This window comes from Pagrus major, chromosome 23 (assembly GCF_040436345.1).
Source record: "Pagrus major chromosome 23, Pma_NU_1.0".
In the NCBI taxonomy this organism is placed as follows: Eukaryota; Metazoa; Chordata; class Actinopteri; order Spariformes; family Sparidae; genus Pagrus; species Pagrus major.
Window position 1 is genome coordinate 9,744,750 of NC_133237.1, and position 21,041 is coordinate 9,765,790.

General features: G+C 41.3%; 1 protein-coding gene across 1 annotated transcript in view; it reads right to left on the minus strand.

Moving 5' to 3' along the window:
• The window catches only part of myo15aa (myosin XVAa), a 33,256-nt gene that overhangs the window by 713 nt on the left and 11,502 nt on the right, over positions 1 to 21,041 (minus strand). Inside the window, exons 17-62 of the mRNA XM_073494096.1 lie at positions 20,726 to 20,803; positions 20,444 to 20,598; positions 20,207 to 20,252; positions 19,959 to 20,083; positions 19,312 to 19,429; positions 19,004 to 19,179; positions 18,109 to 18,193; positions 17,837 to 17,890; positions 17,607 to 17,688; positions 17,081 to 17,211; positions 16,566 to 16,661; positions 16,064 to 16,299; positions 15,453 to 15,643; positions 14,860 to 14,932; positions 14,522 to 14,713; positions 14,210 to 14,325; positions 13,994 to 14,088; positions 11,780 to 11,915; positions 9,784 to 9,848; positions 9,255 to 9,371; positions 9,075 to 9,129; positions 8,690 to 8,837; positions 8,492 to 8,585; positions 8,259 to 8,376; positions 7,953 to 8,068; positions 7,671 to 7,730; positions 7,297 to 7,372; positions 7,045 to 7,160; positions 6,788 to 6,906; positions 6,390 to 6,531; positions 6,078 to 6,189; positions 5,853 to 5,927; positions 5,316 to 5,518; positions 4,859 to 4,983; positions 4,702 to 4,765; positions 4,311 to 4,383; positions 4,067 to 4,140; positions 3,804 to 3,886; positions 3,586 to 3,716; positions 3,373 to 3,467; positions 2,447 to 2,524; positions 2,263 to 2,359; positions 1,983 to 2,143; positions 914 to 1,047; positions 489 to 622; positions 157 to 290 (exon numbers count right to left, since the gene is read on the minus strand). Coding sequence (XP_073350197.1) covers positions 157 to 290; positions 489 to 622; positions 914 to 1,047; positions 1,983 to 2,143; positions 2,263 to 2,359; positions 2,447 to 2,524; positions 3,373 to 3,467; positions 3,586 to 3,716; positions 3,804 to 3,886; positions 4,067 to 4,140; positions 4,311 to 4,383; positions 4,702 to 4,765; positions 4,859 to 4,983; positions 5,316 to 5,518; positions 5,853 to 5,927; positions 6,078 to 6,189; positions 6,390 to 6,531; positions 6,788 to 6,906; positions 7,045 to 7,160; positions 7,297 to 7,372; positions 7,671 to 7,730; positions 7,953 to 8,068; positions 8,259 to 8,376; positions 8,492 to 8,585; positions 8,690 to 8,837; positions 9,075 to 9,129; positions 9,255 to 9,371; positions 9,784 to 9,848; positions 11,780 to 11,915; positions 13,994 to 14,088; positions 14,210 to 14,325; positions 14,522 to 14,713; positions 14,860 to 14,932; positions 15,453 to 15,643; positions 16,064 to 16,299; positions 16,566 to 16,661; positions 17,081 to 17,211; positions 17,607 to 17,688; positions 17,837 to 17,890; positions 18,109 to 18,193; positions 19,004 to 19,179; positions 19,312 to 19,429; positions 19,959 to 20,083; positions 20,207 to 20,252; positions 20,444 to 20,598; positions 20,726 to 20,803 — 5,184 coding nt within the window. The remainder of the gene's footprint in view (positions 1 to 156; positions 291 to 488; positions 623 to 913; positions 1,048 to 1,982; positions 2,144 to 2,262; positions 2,360 to 2,446; positions 2,525 to 3,372; positions 3,468 to 3,585; positions 3,717 to 3,803; positions 3,887 to 4,066; positions 4,141 to 4,310; positions 4,384 to 4,701; positions 4,766 to 4,858; positions 4,984 to 5,315; positions 5,519 to 5,852; positions 5,928 to 6,077; positions 6,190 to 6,389; positions 6,532 to 6,787; positions 6,907 to 7,044; positions 7,161 to 7,296; positions 7,373 to 7,670; positions 7,731 to 7,952; positions 8,069 to 8,258; positions 8,377 to 8,491; positions 8,586 to 8,689; positions 8,838 to 9,074; positions 9,130 to 9,254; positions 9,372 to 9,783; positions 9,849 to 11,779; positions 11,916 to 13,993; positions 14,089 to 14,209; positions 14,326 to 14,521; positions 14,714 to 14,859; positions 14,933 to 15,452; positions 15,644 to 16,063; positions 16,300 to 16,565; positions 16,662 to 17,080; positions 17,212 to 17,606; positions 17,689 to 17,836; positions 17,891 to 18,108; positions 18,194 to 19,003; positions 19,180 to 19,311; positions 19,430 to 19,958; positions 20,084 to 20,206; positions 20,253 to 20,443; positions 20,599 to 20,725; positions 20,804 to 21,041) is intronic.

Genomic DNA, 21,041 nt, shown 5'->3' on the forward strand with positions numbered 1-21,041 from the left:
ATGAGTACATGTCCTGCATCATACTGTTACACATATTTAGCTGCCCACTGCCATGTTCTAAAAGCTGGTCCTGGAATGTGAGGCAACATTACACAGACTGGATCTTTGTTTGAGTGGACTAAGTACTGCATATTTGACTGTGTGTTTGTGACGTACATGAGTATCCTTGTTAAGAAAGTGCAGCCCATTCAGATTTACAGCAAGGATGCAGGGGGCTTGGATAGAGGCAGAGCTACAGCTCTGGATGTAGAAGAAGGAGGAGCCAAACATGGGGAAGGCACTGACCAGACCTGGACAAAAAACACACATACTGTCACTTTAACAGATTAGAGACTATATGAATGTGGTTATTGAATTACTGATGTGACATTGACGAATATTATAGGTGTCTATAGAGGCTACTGTTACACATTCACACTGTGAATCACTTTCTGAAATATACACACACACACACACACACACACATTCACAGAGAGGTGTGGTCTTACCGAGGAACTGTGCGCGGGCCTGGTGTGGGTTTAAGGGCTGCACCTGCTGCATGTGCTGAGTTGTCATATTCAGCCACGGCTGTGAACCCTGTTTGCCGTAGAATGGTGGGGGGACGCACTCCTGCACCTCACGGCTAAAATCACACAAACACAAACACACACACAACCAAACCTGAGAGGCAGCAGTTGCATATTATACATGTGCACGCCAGCTAGTGTTTTCTGTGTAAGTAGCCAATGTGGAAGAGTGTTCGCAAAGTGAGGATGAACCTGTGATTGTCATGCATGTGCACGCTCATGTTTTGTGAGCATTTGTATTTGTGTCTGTCTATAGAGATGCTGACAAGTATTCATGGTACTGAGATGTGTCCAACCACTGGCCTGTTGAAACTGAATGTTGTGAGAGTATTTCTGTGTATATTTACAGGGTAGGCAGGTAGATGGTGTCCTTGGCACGGTGCTGTAGGGCAGCCAGTCTGGCGATCTGCTGCATATGCTGGTCACTGGCCTTACCCTGAGGAACCACGCTCAGCAAGGCCTTCAGGTAGTCTGGCAACACCTTGAGCAGAGGCACATAGTAACGTTTTGTTAGAGTTTATGTTAGAGCCAATTTTGTTGTGCTTTTAAATAAAAATAATGCCACCTGTGAGTGAAAGGTTGGCAATAAAAAAATATAGGAGCAAATGGCTGGCCAATTAATAGAATCAGATGCAGGCAGTAGCATGAAAACGCTGTCGAGCAATAGTTCTCAACTACAAGCAATTGCAACAAAGTAACTGCGAGAAAATAAAAAGACATGAGCTCAGGAGGTAGAGCGGGTCATCCAGTAAATGGAAGGTTGCCCTCAGAATCCCTGAGCAAGATACTGAACCCCGAATTGCATGGCAGCCTCTGCCATCAGTGTACGAATGTATGTGTGAATGGGTGGATGTGACAAGTGTTGTAAAAGCACTTTGATCGTTCAGTAGACTGGAATAGTGCTATAGAAATGCAAGTCCATTTACATTTTTTATTTGATTTGTTTTTCATTTTTAAAAGCTTGCTTTACCTACAAACTACAAATTTGTCTTTTCGTTTGTTCGGAAAACAAGCCACAAGAAGAACATCAAGATCAGCAAATGTGAGTTCCTGCGTGATGGAACTTTAAAGCATAACTAATTATAGAGAAAGAAGTCACGACAGTTTATTTCAATCTGTGTTGCTGCTCGCTTGTGACATGAAAGACACATCTTCTTTCTCAGACTAATTGGAGTGAGTCTGCTGTCACACAAATGCATGTTTCAACTGTTTCCCTGCAGAAACCCATGAAGTGAAAAAGAGAAGAAAGTGGATCTGGACTTCACATGGCTTATGGGGGGAGCTGCAATGGGGTCAATAGAGGTAACATCTACTGTAAAAGCAGCCACACAGTAAAAATATTAGTCAAAACGTCAGAAACTGATAGAATTGTCAGAACTGTATGGAGTACAGTATAAACATACAGCCGATCTCTACCTGATTATAGTGCATAGTGACATAGAGTTCGTTGTCAAGTTTGAGAGCCAGACTCCAAATGACTCTCCTGAACCAAAGACTGTAGTTGGCATCCACCGGCTCTGCTTCTGTTGCTATGTCCAGGATGTATTCACGCTTGTTAAGGGGACGGACATTCTGACCTATGTAGACACACACACACAGTCAGTTTTTACCTGTTTATATATAGTGTACTGTATTGCCCTATGTCAAGAGTGTCTGCATTGTAGTTCTTCGCTATAACAAGCTAGATCCTTGTTACCTCTGTGTGTGACCAAAAAGATGGCGTATTCATCCAAAGCTTCCGCCCTTTGCAGCCCCATCTCATAGCAAAGCTCCTCAATGGCATCCAAAGCAACCTGAAATAAAGAAGTCTTCATCATGTTTTCTCATGAATGCAGCATCTGTTATTTGTTTTTATAAAAGCCGCAGTCAGTCCAACTCACGGAGCATGTCTTGATTTTCAAGTGCCTTTCGATCCCACCTGGCAGCAGGAACAGCTGTCTCTTGGAGCTCCGCCCAGCCTGCACACAAAAAACAATCAGAGGGAAACGTCACAGGAATTAACGCCAGCATGGAACGTACAGCTGTCACTGAGAGCTGGACAGCACCTGCTGAGTAAACCCACACTTTAACGTGACATATGTCTTGAGTAGAAAACTATCAATACTACTGTCGTATTAGTATTAGTTATCCTTAACCTGAACCTGTTCTAAACATTCGTGTCTCATGCAGAGGTCAAAGTTGGAGGCAGGAGTACACTGGGGCAGAGGTTCAGTGAATGGAAGGGAAAAATATTACATTAGTTATTGAAAGGAGATCATATAGAATAGCCTAAATGTGTGTGGTTTGGTTAAAGGGGTTGTTCAGAGATAGTCGTTTTCAAGGATTTTTACTGTTTTTCCCACTTTCCCAGAGTCAGACATTAATAAATGCCTGAGGACAGACCTTTTTTATGTATTGTTGTAGTCTGAAGTTATGTAAAACAGCAATATTAGGTTATCTTGGCTCCATTGTTGTGTGTCTATGGGATCAAATAACACTCATGATCTCATAGGCACCCACTACTTGAGCACAACAAAGCAATTAAACTTTGTCTGAGAGGAGGCTCACAGTGTCAGACTTTGAACACCCCTTGTTTAATGTATAATACAATATATATCGCCATAGTTTTCTAATGATTGTTTATGACAAAGAAAAAAAAGATTAAAACTCAAAAGATAAAGACATAGTTGTAATATTGTCTTGTCTTGTAAAAGTTCCCTTAGTCATTTGCCTTATGTTTTCCTTTTTGGTTTGGTGTGTATTTGAACTTTAAACAAGCTTTATATAAGCCATATCAAAAGACTGCATGGCTGAATTAGACACTAACCAGCATTGCTTTGAGTTCCATGCTGTTTGGATACTGTATGCGTCCGCCATATTGAAAAGTCCTCCTTAGATTCTGCTCACATGCCTTGGCAATACCTGTCAATTAAGAGCAGCAGCCAATCAACACTTTGATCAGCAGTAACTAAGAACAGAGTCTGACTGGTCGTGATGGATTGATGAGTGTGACGTGTTGGGTTGTTTCTGGATCAGCTACCTTGGTACTGCATCCCGGGGCTTTCACAGGCGTCCTGCAGAAACTTCAACAGAAATGGCTTCATGACGTCAGAGCAGCGGTGGAAAGCCGTCAGGATGTACAACAGCCTCCAGCCTCTCTGACAACTGTCCCTGCACAAAAATATATACGCAGATTAAGGCCCAACTCCTGATCAACTCCTTAATCAGCACTTGATTTAAAATCCAGAGGAGTCTTACGGTTTGGAGCTGGTGTTGGCAGTAACTTGTTTCATCACCTGGCAGTAGGTTTCATCCTTTATCAGGCCGTGGTCACCACTTAACTACATTTATGAGCACATTTCAATAAAGCTCATCAAACACACACAAATACAGAAGTTTGTTTCAGGCTGTTGACATTTCCCTACAATTTAACATTACTACATCACATGTAAGCCACTCTATCTTTTTATTATCGTAATGTTTTATACGCCTATGAAATATGTTAGTGTTTGTGTCTGTACCTTCAGTATATTTGTGACCAGATCCTGCTCAGTCTGACCCTTCAGTGGGAAGTCTCCCATGAACTTCATTATGGCTGGACAACAAAAAAAATCAGTCAACATGGAACTGAAGGATCTCATGAATCTGATATGAAGACATGTATTTTATTCTACAACAACAGGGTATAAATGTAAAATAACCTTAAGCCATTGATTACTTCTCTACCATTCTCTTCCACCTCCTATCTATCCCCTCTCCTCTCACCTAAGAAGATGTCAGCAGCCACTCTGTTCATCCCGCTGTCAGAGAAGTCGATCAGAGACTCCTGGACCGGAGACTGGAGAGACAAAAACAAGAAATGTATTTGTGCAGCAATATTATTAGTGATCAAAGATCCCCTCCACATATGTGTTCAGGACTGCATAAAAATGATGATGATGAATGTGTCTGACATGCTTAGCACAGAGAAAGTTTACATTTCCAGCAGATAAATGTGAAAGCAGCATTCTAGTGTCAAACTTTACACATACAGTGAAGCTTGAACATAAAAACAACAACAACAACAACACCTTTCTGACTGGAGGGGGACTTTAAGATAACATACGATAAGAATACAAAAGAGATGGACATTTTTGACCTTGATCCCACTTTTTACCTTAGAGAATTTGACCATGTCAACAGGGTCCCTGCCCTCCTTCCCCTTTTTGGCTTTCTGATCACTGTGGAAAAAATACAAGAGGCAGTCGGCAACTAATGTGAGCTGTGGACGTTTAAAGTGCAGACATTTTGAAACTTGTATGCGTGTGTGTGACCTTTTGCTCCTCTGTGCCTCTCTGAAGTACTTCTTGGCAAACTCAGCCATGTAGTACTGGCTGCTGTGCAGAGGTAGTTCATCCAGTTCGACGCTCACACTGTCGCCATACATTTCATGTACTACCTGATGCACACACACACACACACACACACATACAGCAGAAAAAAAGCTAAGCATCAGTGCCACTTAAAGGTACACCAGAGATGTAATTACCTACAGAATATTTCCATTTCTGCTTACCAAAACATTCCAACATATACTGTACAAACAGCAGCTGATACTATAATATAGGGGTATACACTACTTCATGCTGAAATCTCAATGTTATTCTCGCTCTGGGCCTGATGTTTTTCCTGAAGTACTGTTGAAGCTGAAATAAGCATCATGTTTCTTTGTTGGATAGTAGTTAAGAAAAACACTGCTGTAATGTAATCAAACAACTTCCTGATCTGCACCTCTGTGGAGAGGTCAAGCTCATGGGCAACTATGGCTGAGCCCATCGCGACGGCGACGGCAGCAGATGCAGCGACTCGTCCCTGTCTGTCTCGAGGCTCCACACGCTCAGCGGGGAGAACCAGGAAGTCTGGGGCAGCCACGGGACGGACATACTCGCTGGGAAACACTCCTGATTTTCCGTACACGGCCCCGAACCGCCAGCCTGCACACACACACACACACACATAGATAGAAGATGCAGTCACTGAGAGGTTCATATGCATATACAGTAACATATCAACGGTTACAAACCAATGACAAACTGTCTGATGTAAAACACAGACAAACAAATGGGATAAAACTTCAGTTCATGTCTTCGAGTTTATGTTTTTCAGCCTTTAAGACAAAGAAAAGAAGCCAATTTTGAATCCTCCTTTAAAAAAAAGCATAAAAATTGCTAAAAAAACAACAACAAAAAAGCAAGTCCAAACCACCGATGAAAAAAAATAGCACACAGCAAAGCAATCACACACTTAGACACACCCTGTCAAACCCACCAAACTCAGGAGTGTCTCTCTTCAGCTCTTCCAGAAGCATGACCTTTTTCCTCACTATGCAGCCGTAATATTTGCCTGAACACACACATGGACATACGTACATACAGCGTGACAGACATGGCATGAAGCACACAGAAGCAGAGACATACAGTACATGGTTCACAGAAGCAGATAGCAGGTCCTATGTGCGTAAGCGTTTTCTGTGTTTCTGAGCATGCGTCTCACCGGCCTCCAGTCCGTCCATGTGCTGCAGTCTGATGATGTCTCCTTTGTGGAAGTTGAGTAGACTCCTGTCCTCAGTAATGTAGTTCCTCACCGCCACCATGTACTCTGAGTCCTGACAGAGATGTGACATGTTTGACACAGACATGCTGCATGCTAAATGTGGACTTAGATGGCTAATGCACTGTGACAAATGATAGAAGTTTTGAGTTTTCTAGTCCGACCAGTAGATTCTCATTTTAACCCAGATCAAACCAATAATACCAAAATCATTGTAACACACTCTTCCACTCACACACTCATACAGACGCCCACCTTCTTAAGCTCCGTGAGGAAGTGGTCGATCATGTGTTTGACCTGCGGGGCCTTGGCTGAGAACAGGATCAGCTTCTCGTTGGTCAGGTTGAACTCCAGCATGTTCTTGGACGGAATCGACACAAACAGGATGTCCGAGTAGCTGCGCAGGAAGTGATATGCAAAAACCAGGAGGTCAACAAGAGAAAGAGAAAGGAGTCTCGAATGAATGTGACACCCGACACAGAATGTTGAAAAAGGTCACTTGACTGTCTTTTCTTAATGTTTTATTTGAATTTCCACAGCTATCAATTAAAGTCACCGCTTGTAATGTTTTTTTAAATTGATGTTCCAATTATGAGACATACTTGCAAAGGTGGAAATATTGATGACCTTTGGCTGACATCACACAGGCTCACCTGTAAGGCCTCAGCACTCTGAAGTAGTCTGGAGCGGCAGAGCTGCTCCTCACCATCTTCAGCAGCTTGATGCCTTTATGAGACACAGATAACACCTGCACTCCGGTCCCCACACTGCCCTGGAACAAACACATGAAACAGAGTACAGGCACATATGAAAATGGTTAAGTCAAAGTCTATTTAACCAAGTGAAGGAAGGAAGCTGCCTTGGGTTTCAGTTGAACTCCTCTTAAAGAGGAAAAGAGACAAGAACTCACAGAGGCTGGGAAGAGGCGAGAGAAGTAAATGTCCCACGAGTCTCTGGCCATGGCAGCCACTTTCTTCTTCACGTTTTCATCATGTGTTCCCGAAACCTGATCCACTTTGTTCTCAGCTGTCAACAAATCAAGGAATTTAAGTGATAAAATCCTGAGTTTGACAGTTTTTCACATAATTGTAAGAGGAGAATGGTCTATGAGCCATTAATAGCAGAGTTAAGTCATTCATTCATGTGTTTGTTTTTTTCATACCAAATAAAGCCTTCATCTTCTGTCTCTCCTCCTGCGTGATGCGGATGCAGGCCTCAGAGAAGGTATCATGTACTACCTGCGGGACACAAACACATTCAGAAATAATAATCTGCTAGTAGGAGTCACTTTATCTGTACCTACAAGTGTAATATTGGATGTATTCTTTCACAATAAAGATAATCTCCATCAAAAGCACTACTTTTACCCTTTCATTTCTGAAATGAATCATCTTTTAAATTAGCATTATTACTATAATCTTTGCTATGATGAAAAACTAAACCTGATTTATTTTGATATAAAATTATAAATTAAATTAATATAAAATAAATGGAGAAACAAAAGAAATGTAAATAAATAATGAAATCATCATCAACCTGTCTGAAGATCAGATCCAGAATCAGTGGATTGTTGAAGGTCTCTTTAGGATAGAAAACCTGTAAACAGACAAAGATCAACAAAGGAAATAGTTATTGTGGTACAAAGTTATAAAATATGATGATATTAAAGCACTGTAATGTTGTTTAATGTTCACTACAAGAAGATCTATAAAGAATACACTTATTCTTACAGTGTCTTTCACTTGTTGTGCCATTAACTTTGTGGGCAATATGAATTATTTCTGTCCACTTATGTTTAACCGTGCTCATGAAACACACCTCTTTCCTCATGTAGAGCTTCCAGGGGACGTTGGAGTAAGTGTAATATTCATCACTGGTCCTGCTGTGGAGTTGAGTCTGAATGATCTCCTCCTCTACGGGCAACTCTCTGGAGACTGGAAACACACACACACACACACACACACACACACACACACACACACACACACACACACACAGAAGGGTTTGTTACTTCCCAAATATATTTACATGTAAACATGCAAAGGTGAAATGAGTAAAGAACTTTCTGTCATTCTGCTGTTTATTTCTGGGTATTTTTGTCACATTAGTGTGTGAAAAGTTCACCTGGAGGAGGGGCGGGGCTTATGTTGGAGCTAGTTGGCCCCGCAGGGCGAGACTTGATCGTCTTGGAAGTCTTAAGTCCTCCTTCTTTATGATGGAAGGATTGAGGCTTCTTTTGACTCTGAGACATGAAATTATTAAGATCAGAAAGTATTTTAGTTTGTGTGTGTGTGTGTGTGTGTGTGTGTGTGTGTGTGTGTGTGTGTGTGTGTGTGGTCAGTGCAGAGTTGGGGTACCGGTTGTGGTGGGTTCGCCATCTGATCTTTAAGGATTTCCATAGCTTCATCATGTGGGTCTGGCTTCTTTGCAAAGATCTTTCCATCACCTTTCCTACACACACACACAAACACACACACACACACACGATAAGAAGCACATAAACAGACAGAAAAATATCAGAAACAGTATTTAGGTCAGGAAAATGAGCGTGTTACCGTTGCGTGGCAGCTCCTGAAGAAGTTGTCGTGCCGGCAGGCTGGTGCTTTTTGATGGTGTCTTTGATGTCGTGGCTGGGATCCATGCGCTCTGTGTTTGTTGGACTGGATCGGACCACGTCCTCAGGAGGGGGGCCACGTGTTGGACCTGAAATGTCGGGGGTTTTGTTAAATCAAGTGCAGATGTTTGACCATTTAACTCAGCAGCTGTTGGATTCAATTTTGGTTATTTCTGCATGGATTTAACACTTCATTAAACCTAAAGACCAATTAATTAACTAAGTTAGAATAGTGTTGATACTTGTAAAAATATTTCAAAACATTTAAATTGTTTTGTGGGATTCATGCCACACAGTTAATTTGACCCACAGAGTGTAAAACATACTTATTTTTCGCTGAACAGCAGCAGGCTTGTATGGCGACTGCTCACTCTCTCTGGTCTGCAGAAAAAGACAGGAAGTGATAACAATTGAGTTTGTTTTTATAGTGAAACAATATTTCTGATTTGTATACATGCTGGCAGGTACTCTGATATGCTCGTCTGTATATATGTGTGTTTATTCACAGGGCTGGGTTCGTGATGATGCTGTGAGGGGGGTGACAAGGGGGCCGGGGCAACGGGAGGGAAGGAAGACAACATCTGCTGCTGGATCGCAATGGCCTGCATGGTCATCTGCTGGGCCTGTAACACATACGCACACACACACACATTAATATATGTAACTGTATATTGTTCATTTTATTTCTTAGATTACACATTCACATGATGGATATATAGTTTTACTTTATGTTTTACAACATGTTAGTAAGTCATATTTAAATGTAAATGTTGCATTTGGACGCAGCCAGTCTAGCTGTTTGAAGTCTTTGTGCTAAGCTAACTGGCTGTAGCTTCATATTTACCCTACAAATCTGAGAGTGGTATTGATTTTCTCATCTAACTTTCATCAGGAGAGTGAATAAGTGTTCTCAAAATGTTGAGCTATCCTCTTCATACACAGTTGAATACTGCATGTTTTAAGTTAGCATTGCTAAGGGGTGTGTGGTTACTGTGCATTAATATCAGTTGTTCAGAGGAAAGATATGTGACAAACCAGAATGATAGCTTGCTGGTTGATGATGGCCTGTTGCTGTTGAGTCAGTACAGCCTGCTCTGATCCTAGAGAAGTATAAAACATTGACACCATGTAGTAAAATGAGATCATTTTGTTGTAGAGAAACAGTGGAATCACACACAGTTCACTGCAAAACACTTAGTAGACACTTCGCTTCAAAACAACCACACAGAGGATAATGTGCTCCTCGTAACAAATGTAGAAAAGTTTGACATGGCTTTTATTTCACAAAAACTGAATTCATTGTAACTCCACCATGCCCACACGCCTCAGGCCAAACATGCCGGAAAACCTAACTCACGCCCCATTTTTGTACCTGGCACACCTGTCATCACAGGCAAGCCTGGAACCACAGGTGTGACAGGGAGCGAGGGCACCCCCGGCACACCGGGGACACTTGTGACATGGGAGGCTATGTTAGCGTCTCTGTCAACTGTGGGGGCTGCAGCGGGAGCGCGAGAGGGTGATGGGGTGGGAGCTACACGTGTGGCTGGAGGGCTGGTAGAAGAAGTCAGCTGGTGGTAGGGCTGTGTGGGGCGGTTGTATTGGTGGTATTGTTGCTGCTGCTGCTGCGGCTGCTGTTGATGTTGTTGAGGTTGTTGAGGTTGCTGCTGCTGTTGTTGTTGTTGGTGGTGTTGCTCGTGGTGGTGGTGGTGGGAGGGGATTGGCATGGCAGGGATGGGTGGCATCATTCCTCCTGCTACTGGGAGCACTGGCACAGCTTCAGGAGTGACAGGCAGGTAATAGGGTAAGAGTTAGGAACAATGCTGCTTCCAGGAAAGACTTAATTGGTATTTTTGTCCCAGGGAGGCAAGAGCAGACAATCAAGACTTCACTGTAAGAGTTAATGGGCCAGTTCTGATATTTTACAACAGATGTATATTTTTACAACATATACATTAGAAATCATTGCTGATACAATCATTCAACAGAAATGTGGTTGAGAAAGCAAATTATTTAATTATTAATTTTTACCAGGCTGACACGCATGCCTCTACTGATGGAAATGTAAGTCTGTCTGCACACATTCACAGCCCCCACATGATGGATCCTAAGGATGTCTGTGATCCACTGACTTTTATTTTAAACATTAGCATCGCGGGGGGTCTGGGACCCCGAGGGTGTCCTCAGAGTTACTGCAGGGGTGCAGTGCAGTACTTTTAAAGTTTTCATTTTTTCAAAATATAAATGTGTCTGAAACTACACATTAACATGTATCCAACATTATATCAGCAAAGAAATTCGCCAAAATCAAAAAAGAATTTACATAACTTTCTAGAGAGAGGGTAAAGGAGTCATCTGTGGTTACAGTGAATGGCTCTCTATGCATTATCTATGAGGTCAGACTGCTCATTACAGCCTCTAAGCGACAGATTAAGCTTGGTGAACTGTACACCTGAACCTTTACACTTCTGTCATGTTCAATGTCACTTTAGCCCTCACCCTTAAACAAAATCAAATAATTACAATAATAAATATATTACTATTAATCTTTTGTTGTGATATATTTTCATCTCCTCAGTCAGTAACTGTGTTCAACTGTATCCAATTACTTGCTTTTTATTTCTATTTGTCTGTTGGTTGTTTACTAATGTACTAATGTAACGTAAATTTATTAACAATTGCTTTGGAATTGAAGGTTTAAATCCCAAACATTTGAAACTTGGCAGTGACTTCACCGTTCAGGGGAAGCTGAGAAGTGAGAAAGAGGGTGAACTATTTATCAACCTGAGACTAATACAGAGGATTTGGAAACAACTTAGAATAAGATGAATTATTGATGTCAGTGATGAGAGAAAAAGAGTGAGGGAGAGGCTTGAGAGGCATGACAAAAGAAAGACAAGAACATTTAAAATAACCCCCAAAAAATGACATGTAGGAAACACACTAAACTAAATAACACAAATACAAATCTAAAGAAAAACTACTATTCTCAACATAACATGATAAACACACACTAGTTTCAGTGTTTTACCTCCGGGGTGTATTCCAGGTGGATAAGGCCGGCTGGGGGCCGGATGACTCTCCCCCTCTCCTCTTCCTTCTTCTGTGATGCCTATACCTCCTGCTCCCTTCATCCTCGCTGACAAACTTCCAGTCTTTTCCATGTCCTGGTAGCCAGAAGGAAGCAGGCAGTAGATATTCAGCAAATGGAAAAGGACGGTTGGAGATGTTGAGAAAGTGGACTTTGAGAGACATGAAGAGGAGAGTAAGAAGTGTGTGTGTGCGTGTGTGTGTGTGTGTGTGTGTGTGTGTGTAGACGGACTAAGTGAACAGGAGAGGGGGAGTGGATTGTATTGGTTGATTCAGACCCTCTGTGAGTGAGTCAGTAGAGCTGCAGGAACTGAATACTCCGCAGGAAGTACCGTACACCCTGGAGGAGAAGCTCCAGCATGAGCACGAACTTCCAACAAAATTTGGATTTCAAAAATTTCAATACAGCAAAACCATATATTTGTTTTCCCTGGTATAACTGCTTTACAGCACAGACAAGTTTAAGTCGCACATGCATAAGTTCAAACTTATAGAAAAAACAAGGGCCTCAAGGACACAATCTTTTTGCAGTGGAAGCTCACAAAATACCAACTATAAATATTTTGTTGTTTTATTTTGAAATAGTGTCTTTGAGAAGTGTCTTTTTCCTGTTTTCTCCCAGTGACTGGCCCTTTTGCCTTTTATTGGGGTCTGTTTTACTTGAATGCAGTACAGTGAATTGTGAACTTGTTGACGGGACAGTATTCCCCACAGAGCCGTGCATGTGTGCTGCCTGCTGTTACAGTTAAATACGGTAGGTCGCTCAGTAACCTAATCATCCCTCCTGTCTGCTCCATTCAGACACAAACAGAAGCAGTGGATCACATGTTCCAGCCATCCATCAACACTCCCCTCCATTCAGATGGCAGGTCAGGTGGACGGAGCGTGACGAGACTGTTTCATGCATTTCAGAGCTTGATTAATAAGCCTATAAAATGTAAAAAAGATACACATCAAATGTTGCCAAAGATAGAGGTGATAGAGTCAAACTGCTTGTGTTATCTGGACCAGCAGTCAACAATAAAATAAACTAAAGCAATAAAATGAAGCCTTTATACAGAGAAAAACAGCAAATTCTCACATCTTGGAAGCTGGAACCAGTAAATTGTACGACGTAAGAAACATCCGATGGGAATACAGTGGAACCTTATCTTCTATCACTGCCTTAATGTAAATATATATGTACATGTCATTAATTTAAATACATTTTATTTGTAGAGAGTTCCTCTGACATTCTTTTGACTTAAAATGATTGCTGTCATAAACACATTTTTAGCTATATAAATGAGATTAAGTAAAAAGGAAGGGTTAGGGTTTCTAAAGAAACAAAAAGTATTTGGGTCCTGAACTTAAGTAAAAAAGTACTAATACCACACTGTGGAAATACTAATACTACTAATAATACAAGTACTGCACTCAAAGCCTTATTTGAGTAAATGTATGTAAGCATTATCAGCAAAATGTACTTTAAGTATAAAAAGTACTCATTATGCAGTTAAATGTTCCTTGTCTGTTTACTATTGCATATGATGCTTTTGGATTATCATTACTGCAGAATTAATTTACATGTTGCATTAAACTGCTGTAGATGTTTAATGTTGTCCTAATTTATACTGTTGGGTAGTTCAATCCAAAGCATTGCATCATATTCTATAAGATCATCATATGTTTGAAGAGAACAAGGTATCTCTAAAAAGTCAACTTGTCATGAGCTCAGTAAAACCACCTGTTTTCAGCTTTGTGACAATGCATTTTGTAATTATTCCAAGAGGGCTTTTAAATTGTTAACTTATCTTAAAAAGTAGGAGAATTTTCTCAACCCATAAAGGAACAATTGATCCTTACGTTCATCAGAAAAATTCCAACTCAAAAAAATCACCAGACAGACATGCAGACATGGAAAATATCATCTGAAAAGGAACAAGCAACTAAAGCTGTGAGACACATGTGGCACAATAAGAAAGCATGATATTTGCCTCTGAGAGGCAGTGGAGTACAAGTATAAAGTTGTTCTGATGAATGAAAAAATTGCAAAACACATCAGCTTGTGATGCTTTGCGGTGTTCAGTCTTCAACTAATCGTCAGAGCTAATGTACTTCCAAAGCAGAAGGAACAGTTTTCTGATTTTTCTCATAAATCAGTGTCAGTACTCACCATGCTGCTGTCTGACAGCACAGGGTCAAACAGACTGTCCAGGTAGCGGTCCATTCCTCTCTGAGTCTGACCATCACTGAAGGCATCCGACTCTACTGGATACACACAGACAGCAGCGTAGTTTTACACATGGCTGTTACACTTTATATCCATAAAATACTGTATATTATATTTCAACAGACTTATACACTTGTTATAGTATGTATGTGGGTGTACCATGGCTGAAGTAGCCATCAGAGTCAGGCAGACTGTAGGCTGGTCTGCTGCTGCTGCTGAGAGGAAAGGCAGGAGGAAGCTCCTCGTCTGAGTCAAAACCACTGCCAAACAAAGCACTGAGAGGAGAGGAGAGGAGAGGAGAGGAGAGGAGAGGAGAGGAGAGGAGAGGAGAGGAGAGGAGAGGAGAGGAGAGGAGAGGAGAGGAGAGGAGCAGTAAATTAATTAGTTATTTAGTTAATTCAGGTCTTTGGTGTAAATATCTACATTTTATACATTTGCACATGCATGTATTTGTGTGTTTTGTGTACTGACAGGCTGGCGTTAGCTCGGACTTTGGAAGGGTCATCGGTGCTGATGACAAAGTAGCTCTTCTGCTTTGGGAAGTCATTTGGAAGCTCCAGGTCTGAAATCAGGTCCATCACGTAGTCATGACCTGCTAACTCGACCCACTGGCCGTGCTCCTTCATCAGAACTGAACTCCCCCTCCACCAGTCGGACACTCCCCTACAAGCAAGACCACACACTTCAAATACCTGCCTGTACCTTGTAAATACTACGCTCAAAGCATTGTGTACTGTATAATATAACTGTGAGGAAAAAAATAATTATCCTAAATAAATTAATTGAACTTCTGTTTCTTATTAGAGCACCTGTGGCGCAGTATGTCTCCTGCTAAATCCTCTCCACTGGTCCAGGAATGGACCGGACACAGAAAGGATCCTCCTACAGAGAGAGAGATGAATCGATAAAATAAACTGCATCTTCAACTGTTTGTATTGTCTGTCTGATTGTTAGTGTTAGTGTTAGCAAAATGCAATAAATTGGGCAATTAATTCGGCCGAGAGCCCTGTGGTTCCATTACTTGATCCTGACTGGCAATTAATAATCAATGATCAAGGGCCGTAATTGATCCTGCTCAATAAAAGAGACGCCAACTGTCCCTGCCACGCACTTCCCCTTGCTTTTATCGAGGTATGTGCTCATTTAAAACTGTTGGTAATGACTTACATGACACTTAAATAAAAACTGAGGGTTTTAAAGGGCCAATCATACAGCTCCCTCTGTATAAACTTCCATTGCCAAAATACTTCTGTTCAATCTTGAGGTGTAAGTTTTTCAGCTGAACGTGAAGGGAAAAATTAAAACCAATACATTTGGTGAATATTTCTGATTTGTTCTGATGTTACACCCCAGGATGGTTCAGACTGCATAATACAATGTTAACAGGCTAGCTGTATCTCACCATCAAAACAGTGCACATGCAACACCATGTTAGCCTTCTTCCTATTGGCTGTCCACTCCAGCAGCGACAGCGGATAGGTCCGCGCAGTCTCAGAGACAGAGCCTGAGCCTAGCTGCATCTTCTGATTGGCTTGGATGAGTCTGTGTTGCAGTAACGCCTGGCAGCCAGGAGGGCTGTGGTCTGATACAAACCTGGAGAGGGAAAAACAACTGAGGTTATACTATGTTGAAACAGAAAAAAACAACTTGTTCATGTTTTACGTTATGCTTACTTACTATGTAATTAAAACTGTAACATGGACCAGGTTATTACCCAAAGCCTGTAATGTATTATAATCAATTTCATTCATTTTTCTTTTTTTCTCATAATGGAAGCATAAGGTGTAAAAGAGACCTATTATGCCTTTTCGTTTTTTTCTTTCCTTCAGCGTTTTATATATTTTCTTGTGCATCTAAAAGATCTTGAATGTTACAAAGGTCAAAGTCCGCACCAACAGAAGCTCCTCTCTCCCACAGAAAACACTGCTCCTGAAACGCCTCGTCAGTCGTCCCGCCTTTAATTCTGTGACTTTGTGACATCACACTACGTCACCATGTTACACATTTGCTTACTTCAGTAGATATTTGTCCATCTTGGGCGACGGGGCGAAGCTGCAGACACAGGCCAGCAGCAGCAGCCAGCCTCTCTCTGCGTTGTCAGTGTTCACATTCCTCCACACCTGGTTGACAACCTGAGCCAGGATCTCATCCCGTAACCCTGGAGACAGCAGGCCCCTCTGGATGATGTAATTCCCAAACATGTTCTCCTGTGCTCCGTTCAGGTGAGGGTCCCCCATGAATCGTAACACCTGAAAGCAGAATTAAGTCAGTTGTACTGTTTTTTAAATTGTGTCTTGCAGTCAACATTTTCTTAGGAGAAGTATTAACAGAAGAGAAATGCCATGAAAATATAATTCAACATCCTAGCCTTATTTATTATATTCTATATTAGATCATTATTAATTATTTTATTGAATCAAAGTATCATTTAACCGTGTATAGCCTTAAAAAAATACTTAAACTGTTATTTACATTTTTTTTAATTGAAATTTAGTTTTTATAAAAGTCAGCCCACCATGATGAAGAGCTCCAGAGCTTCTCCTCTCAGGTCGTCCTCTACGCGAGTCAGAGGTGACTCCAGAGGCGCCATCAACATCCCAAACTTTGGTTCCTACAGCAACAGAGATGCAAAATAGGAAGCAAAATGAATCCTCACAGCAAACCTTCCACTTCAAAGTGCTTTACTGTAACACAGTGGTGTCCTCCCTGACTAAGAAAGGTAAAATAAAAAAAAATATATATATATATTTCAAAGGCTTGGTGAACTCTTCTGGTCTGTTGTTTTGACCAGAGTTTTACAGTCTAGTTTTTACAGTGTCCTCATTCCATCAGTCTGGTAGCATAAAACATATTCCCTGTATAACTCCTCTACAGTGGACATATAGCTTTTTAAAGTGGAGTTTGAGGAGGGTAAATCTGAGGAACAATCGGTTGAAAGGGCAGTTGTAAAGAACAAATTATATTATTATCAAATTGGTCTGTAAAAGTGACGCTGACTGTATTTTGTAATAATATTGATGCACATCTCACCCTGAAGTAGATCTGTACGTAGCGGTAGAACGGGTAGTTGTTGATGTCCAGAGGCAGAGTGAGCTGAGCATCTTCTTGGATGTGAGGAGCCTGAAGCAGAGCCAAACAGTCTGAGTGCAACTCCCTCCTGACTGGAATGAGAGAGAGAGAGACGCTAAATCAACCAGCATAAATGTATTGTAGGAGCAGGGAGTCCTTTACAGTCCTTCAACAAAAACTGGTGAGTTAATCAAAAGGAAAAATAATAATGCATACTGTTCTACTTTTCTATTGCTACTGTTGAGGCCAAGCAGACATATTTAGGCCATAAAGTTGTTTGAAATGATTTTTTAATAACATTCAGTTTGTTGATGGCATTGTGTCAGAATTATTCAAATCATTTTCTGGATCTGGATCTGGATCTGGATCTGGATTGGTGATGATGAGATGAGACACATTCAAAGAGCTAAAAGAAGTACTCAGCCATTTAGTTCATGAATATGTATGATGAACACTAATGTTGTCTTCACAAAAGACATTTACAGACCTCCTGCTGTCTGCAGTAACGCGCCAAGCTCTGCAGGGATCACCAAGTGTGTGACGTTCACCACCTCCCTCTTGGTCAGCTCCTGAAAGAGTTACTGTATTTTTTATCTATCTGCAGAGTAATGACGAATTCAGACAAAGTTTCCATTCAAATCAGAGTAAAAAAGGAGAAGTGATAATGGTGAAGCGTTTTCAATTCCCATGTAAATCCTGTCCTTACATCCATCTTACCATCTCTCTCCTCCTCCTTTCCTCTTCAGCTTTCCTCTGGGCATCAAACTTCATCTGCACTCAGATCACAGATGTCACACATTTAACATTTTCACTTCAGTCCAGGGAAAAAAGATTCTAAAGTAATATTGGAGCAAATGTGGCCAACTTTTTCAAACTTATCTACAGCTTCTTTAAGTACAGAATATGCATGAGTGATTTAAGGCATTAGAGGTTATATCAAATATGCAAGAAAGGAGATATGTTGCCCATTGAAATATGATCTCATGTACCTTGATGTATCGCTTGCGGTTGACGTACATGTGGACGAGAGAGCGGAACCGAACCAGACTCTCCCTCATCTTCACATAGTGCTTCCTGAATAGCAGAATGAGACATCTCACTGTTAACACATGACTAACACCTAACGTCATGTGCCGAGTCCATTTTCTATGAAACTTTATGCAAAGAGACAAACGCTGTAGGTGTGCGCTAAGTGCTTCATGACAAAAGTCACCATTACAATGTGCTTTAATCTCATATTGCTGCAGCACCTCTATTCACCCTCGGTCTGGACACTCAGTTTGGTGACTCTCTTTCAGGCCCCGCCTCCTGAAAGGCCCAGTCCACTCTGATTGGTCAGCTCTAACAGGCCTGAGAAGGCAACACCCACTGTGTTTCTGCATCAGCTCTGCCGTTGTTTTTGTGACTATGGCTCTGCTGGGGGCGGTGTCTGTACAGTTGTGACATCACAACTTTACATAAATCCTGACGGCTCATTTAAAGGCACAGAATCTGAATACAGGTTGTGTGCTTTTCTATGTGGATTGTATATTTTGACACTTTCCCTTTCACATTCACGTTCACATTTCACATTTATATAGCACCTAGGTCTGCTTTATAATAAAAAAACATGGAATTCTAACTTTCTACAATACCATAATGCACCATAATGTTAAAATCTGTGTCCCCATTAAATTATTTCATCGGTGTAGTGGTGTCTCCCTTAATCTGTCTGTCACACTACTACAGTGAAGATAGTAAAAGTGAATGGACTGACGTACCGTTTTTGTACATTTTGAGCTCCGCATTTTGTTTACATAAATGCTTGTCTGTCAGCTAAATCAGGCTGTGAATATACACAAATCAGTTGATGTTTATGGAGCCAGTAGTAGCAGAGGTGCTGACCTCATGAGGAAGCCTCTGCACTGCGCCTGCAGTCCGATGATCTTCTTGCGGAAGGCCACGAAGCGTTTCCTGACGAAGAACATGCGGGTGTAACGCTGCAGGGTGAGAGCAGCAAGATTACGGGTGCGCTCCCGTTTACACTCCAACAGCTGGTAGATGTCCTCCTTCAGAAACAGCTGCCATTCACACATACACACAAAACATCAGTGGTTGGAGGTACAGCCTATTTACAGCCTATTTGTCACTCAACACCATCAAAGGTTGCATTGCTTAAGGGTTAGCAAGAACATATGAGAAAAGAACCTCACCTTTGTGACTCCAACATGGAAGGCTCCTGGTCTTAGATGACACAGTTTACTGAGCATAATCACACAGTTCTCTCCATTAGCCGCTGGAAGCTCTCGTATGCCCACCAGGGACTTATACCTGGTGATGACACACAAACACGCACAAAAAGTATCACTTTTTAAAAAAATAACATGCGATCCACCAGCTGCTTATCCTTCTTGTACCACACAAACTGCTGATGCCTCTGCTGCAAATTAAATGTGACTCCTCAGAAGTCTTCAGAAGATCTTCAGATTCTTCAGAAGATCTTCCAGATGTTCTGAAGAATCTGAAGATCTGGAAGATCTTCCAGATACTCCACGTTCGGATTCAGAACAACAGATGAAAAAGTTAGCATTAAATGCATGCTTACATGCTCACATAAAAGTGTTAGCATGCTGATGTTTTGCATGTATAATGTTTATCATGTTCATTTATCTTAATTTAGCATGTGAGCCTGCTAACATTTGCCAATTAGCACTAAACACAGAGTTAAAGGGCCAATCATACAGCTCCCTCTGTGTAAACTTCCATTGCCAAAATACTTCTGTTCAATCTTGAGGTGTAAGGTCACAAAGCCACCAAAGTGCCTTTCACCATCCATTGATTGACACTATGTGTGTGGTACCTGAACAGGAAGACGTAGAATGGCATTCTGACAGGATACCCCTCTCTGCGGATCCTAATGGTCTCGAGGACGCCTGAGTGTCTCAGCTGGCTGCTGACCAGATCATTCTCAAACACACCTGGTTGCTAAACGCAGATGTATATGTAAGCACATTCAGGCAACAATGACTGTCATTACCTACAGGGTACAGTGAGACTGAATGCATGCAAATGATCATCAGTAGAAACACAGATTGTTTAAAAATCTACCTTCATATTATTTGGCTTAATGCAGCGAACAAAAAAAGGGTTGCACCTGAAATGGAAAAATATCAGTCAGTAATCAGCTCATATTCGTTTCTAATTTAAGGAGATTGCTTCTTGTGTTAAAAACAATATTCTAACTTGTGATTGTGCCAGTTTATGGACAGCAACTGTGTGCTATGTATTATTATTATTATTATTATTATTATTATTATTATTATTATTATTAATTTTCAGTTGAACCTCTCCATCTTCTCCACAAGCTCTAGCAGCGACTGTTGGAACTTGTTGCTGACGGTGGGAGCTTGGTATTTCCTGGTAACCGTGCTGCTCTTCCTCATGTGACCTCTCTGCTGACCCGTCACCTCTGCGTGAACCAGGAACAGTTTTGACACCATCTGGACACACACACAAAAATACATTCACAACATACACACGTTTTACAGAAATTAACAATGTTCACATGAATTAGAACACATGACCATATACACAAATGTAGACGTGAAGATGTTCCTCTCCTCTCACCTTGTTCTTGCTCTGAATGAACAGGTCCAGGACATCCTGACGGACCTGGTCATAGTTCTTATCGAGGAACTTGTAAACCTGCATCGGTGACACAACAAATTATTAGGAGATTTGTCCCAAAAAGTATGGGATTAATTGTTGACATAAAATTAAGATATAACCGCTGATGCCTTAGCTTTTCTTTTTAATAACTCACAGCCATCACTTGATCACTGGTGCTATAATGCCTAAAAACAGCAGTTTGCTCATGGTACAGATCAATGACAGTTAATCAAATAGATTCTCTTGACATCAGGTTTTGCTAATTGAAATTAGC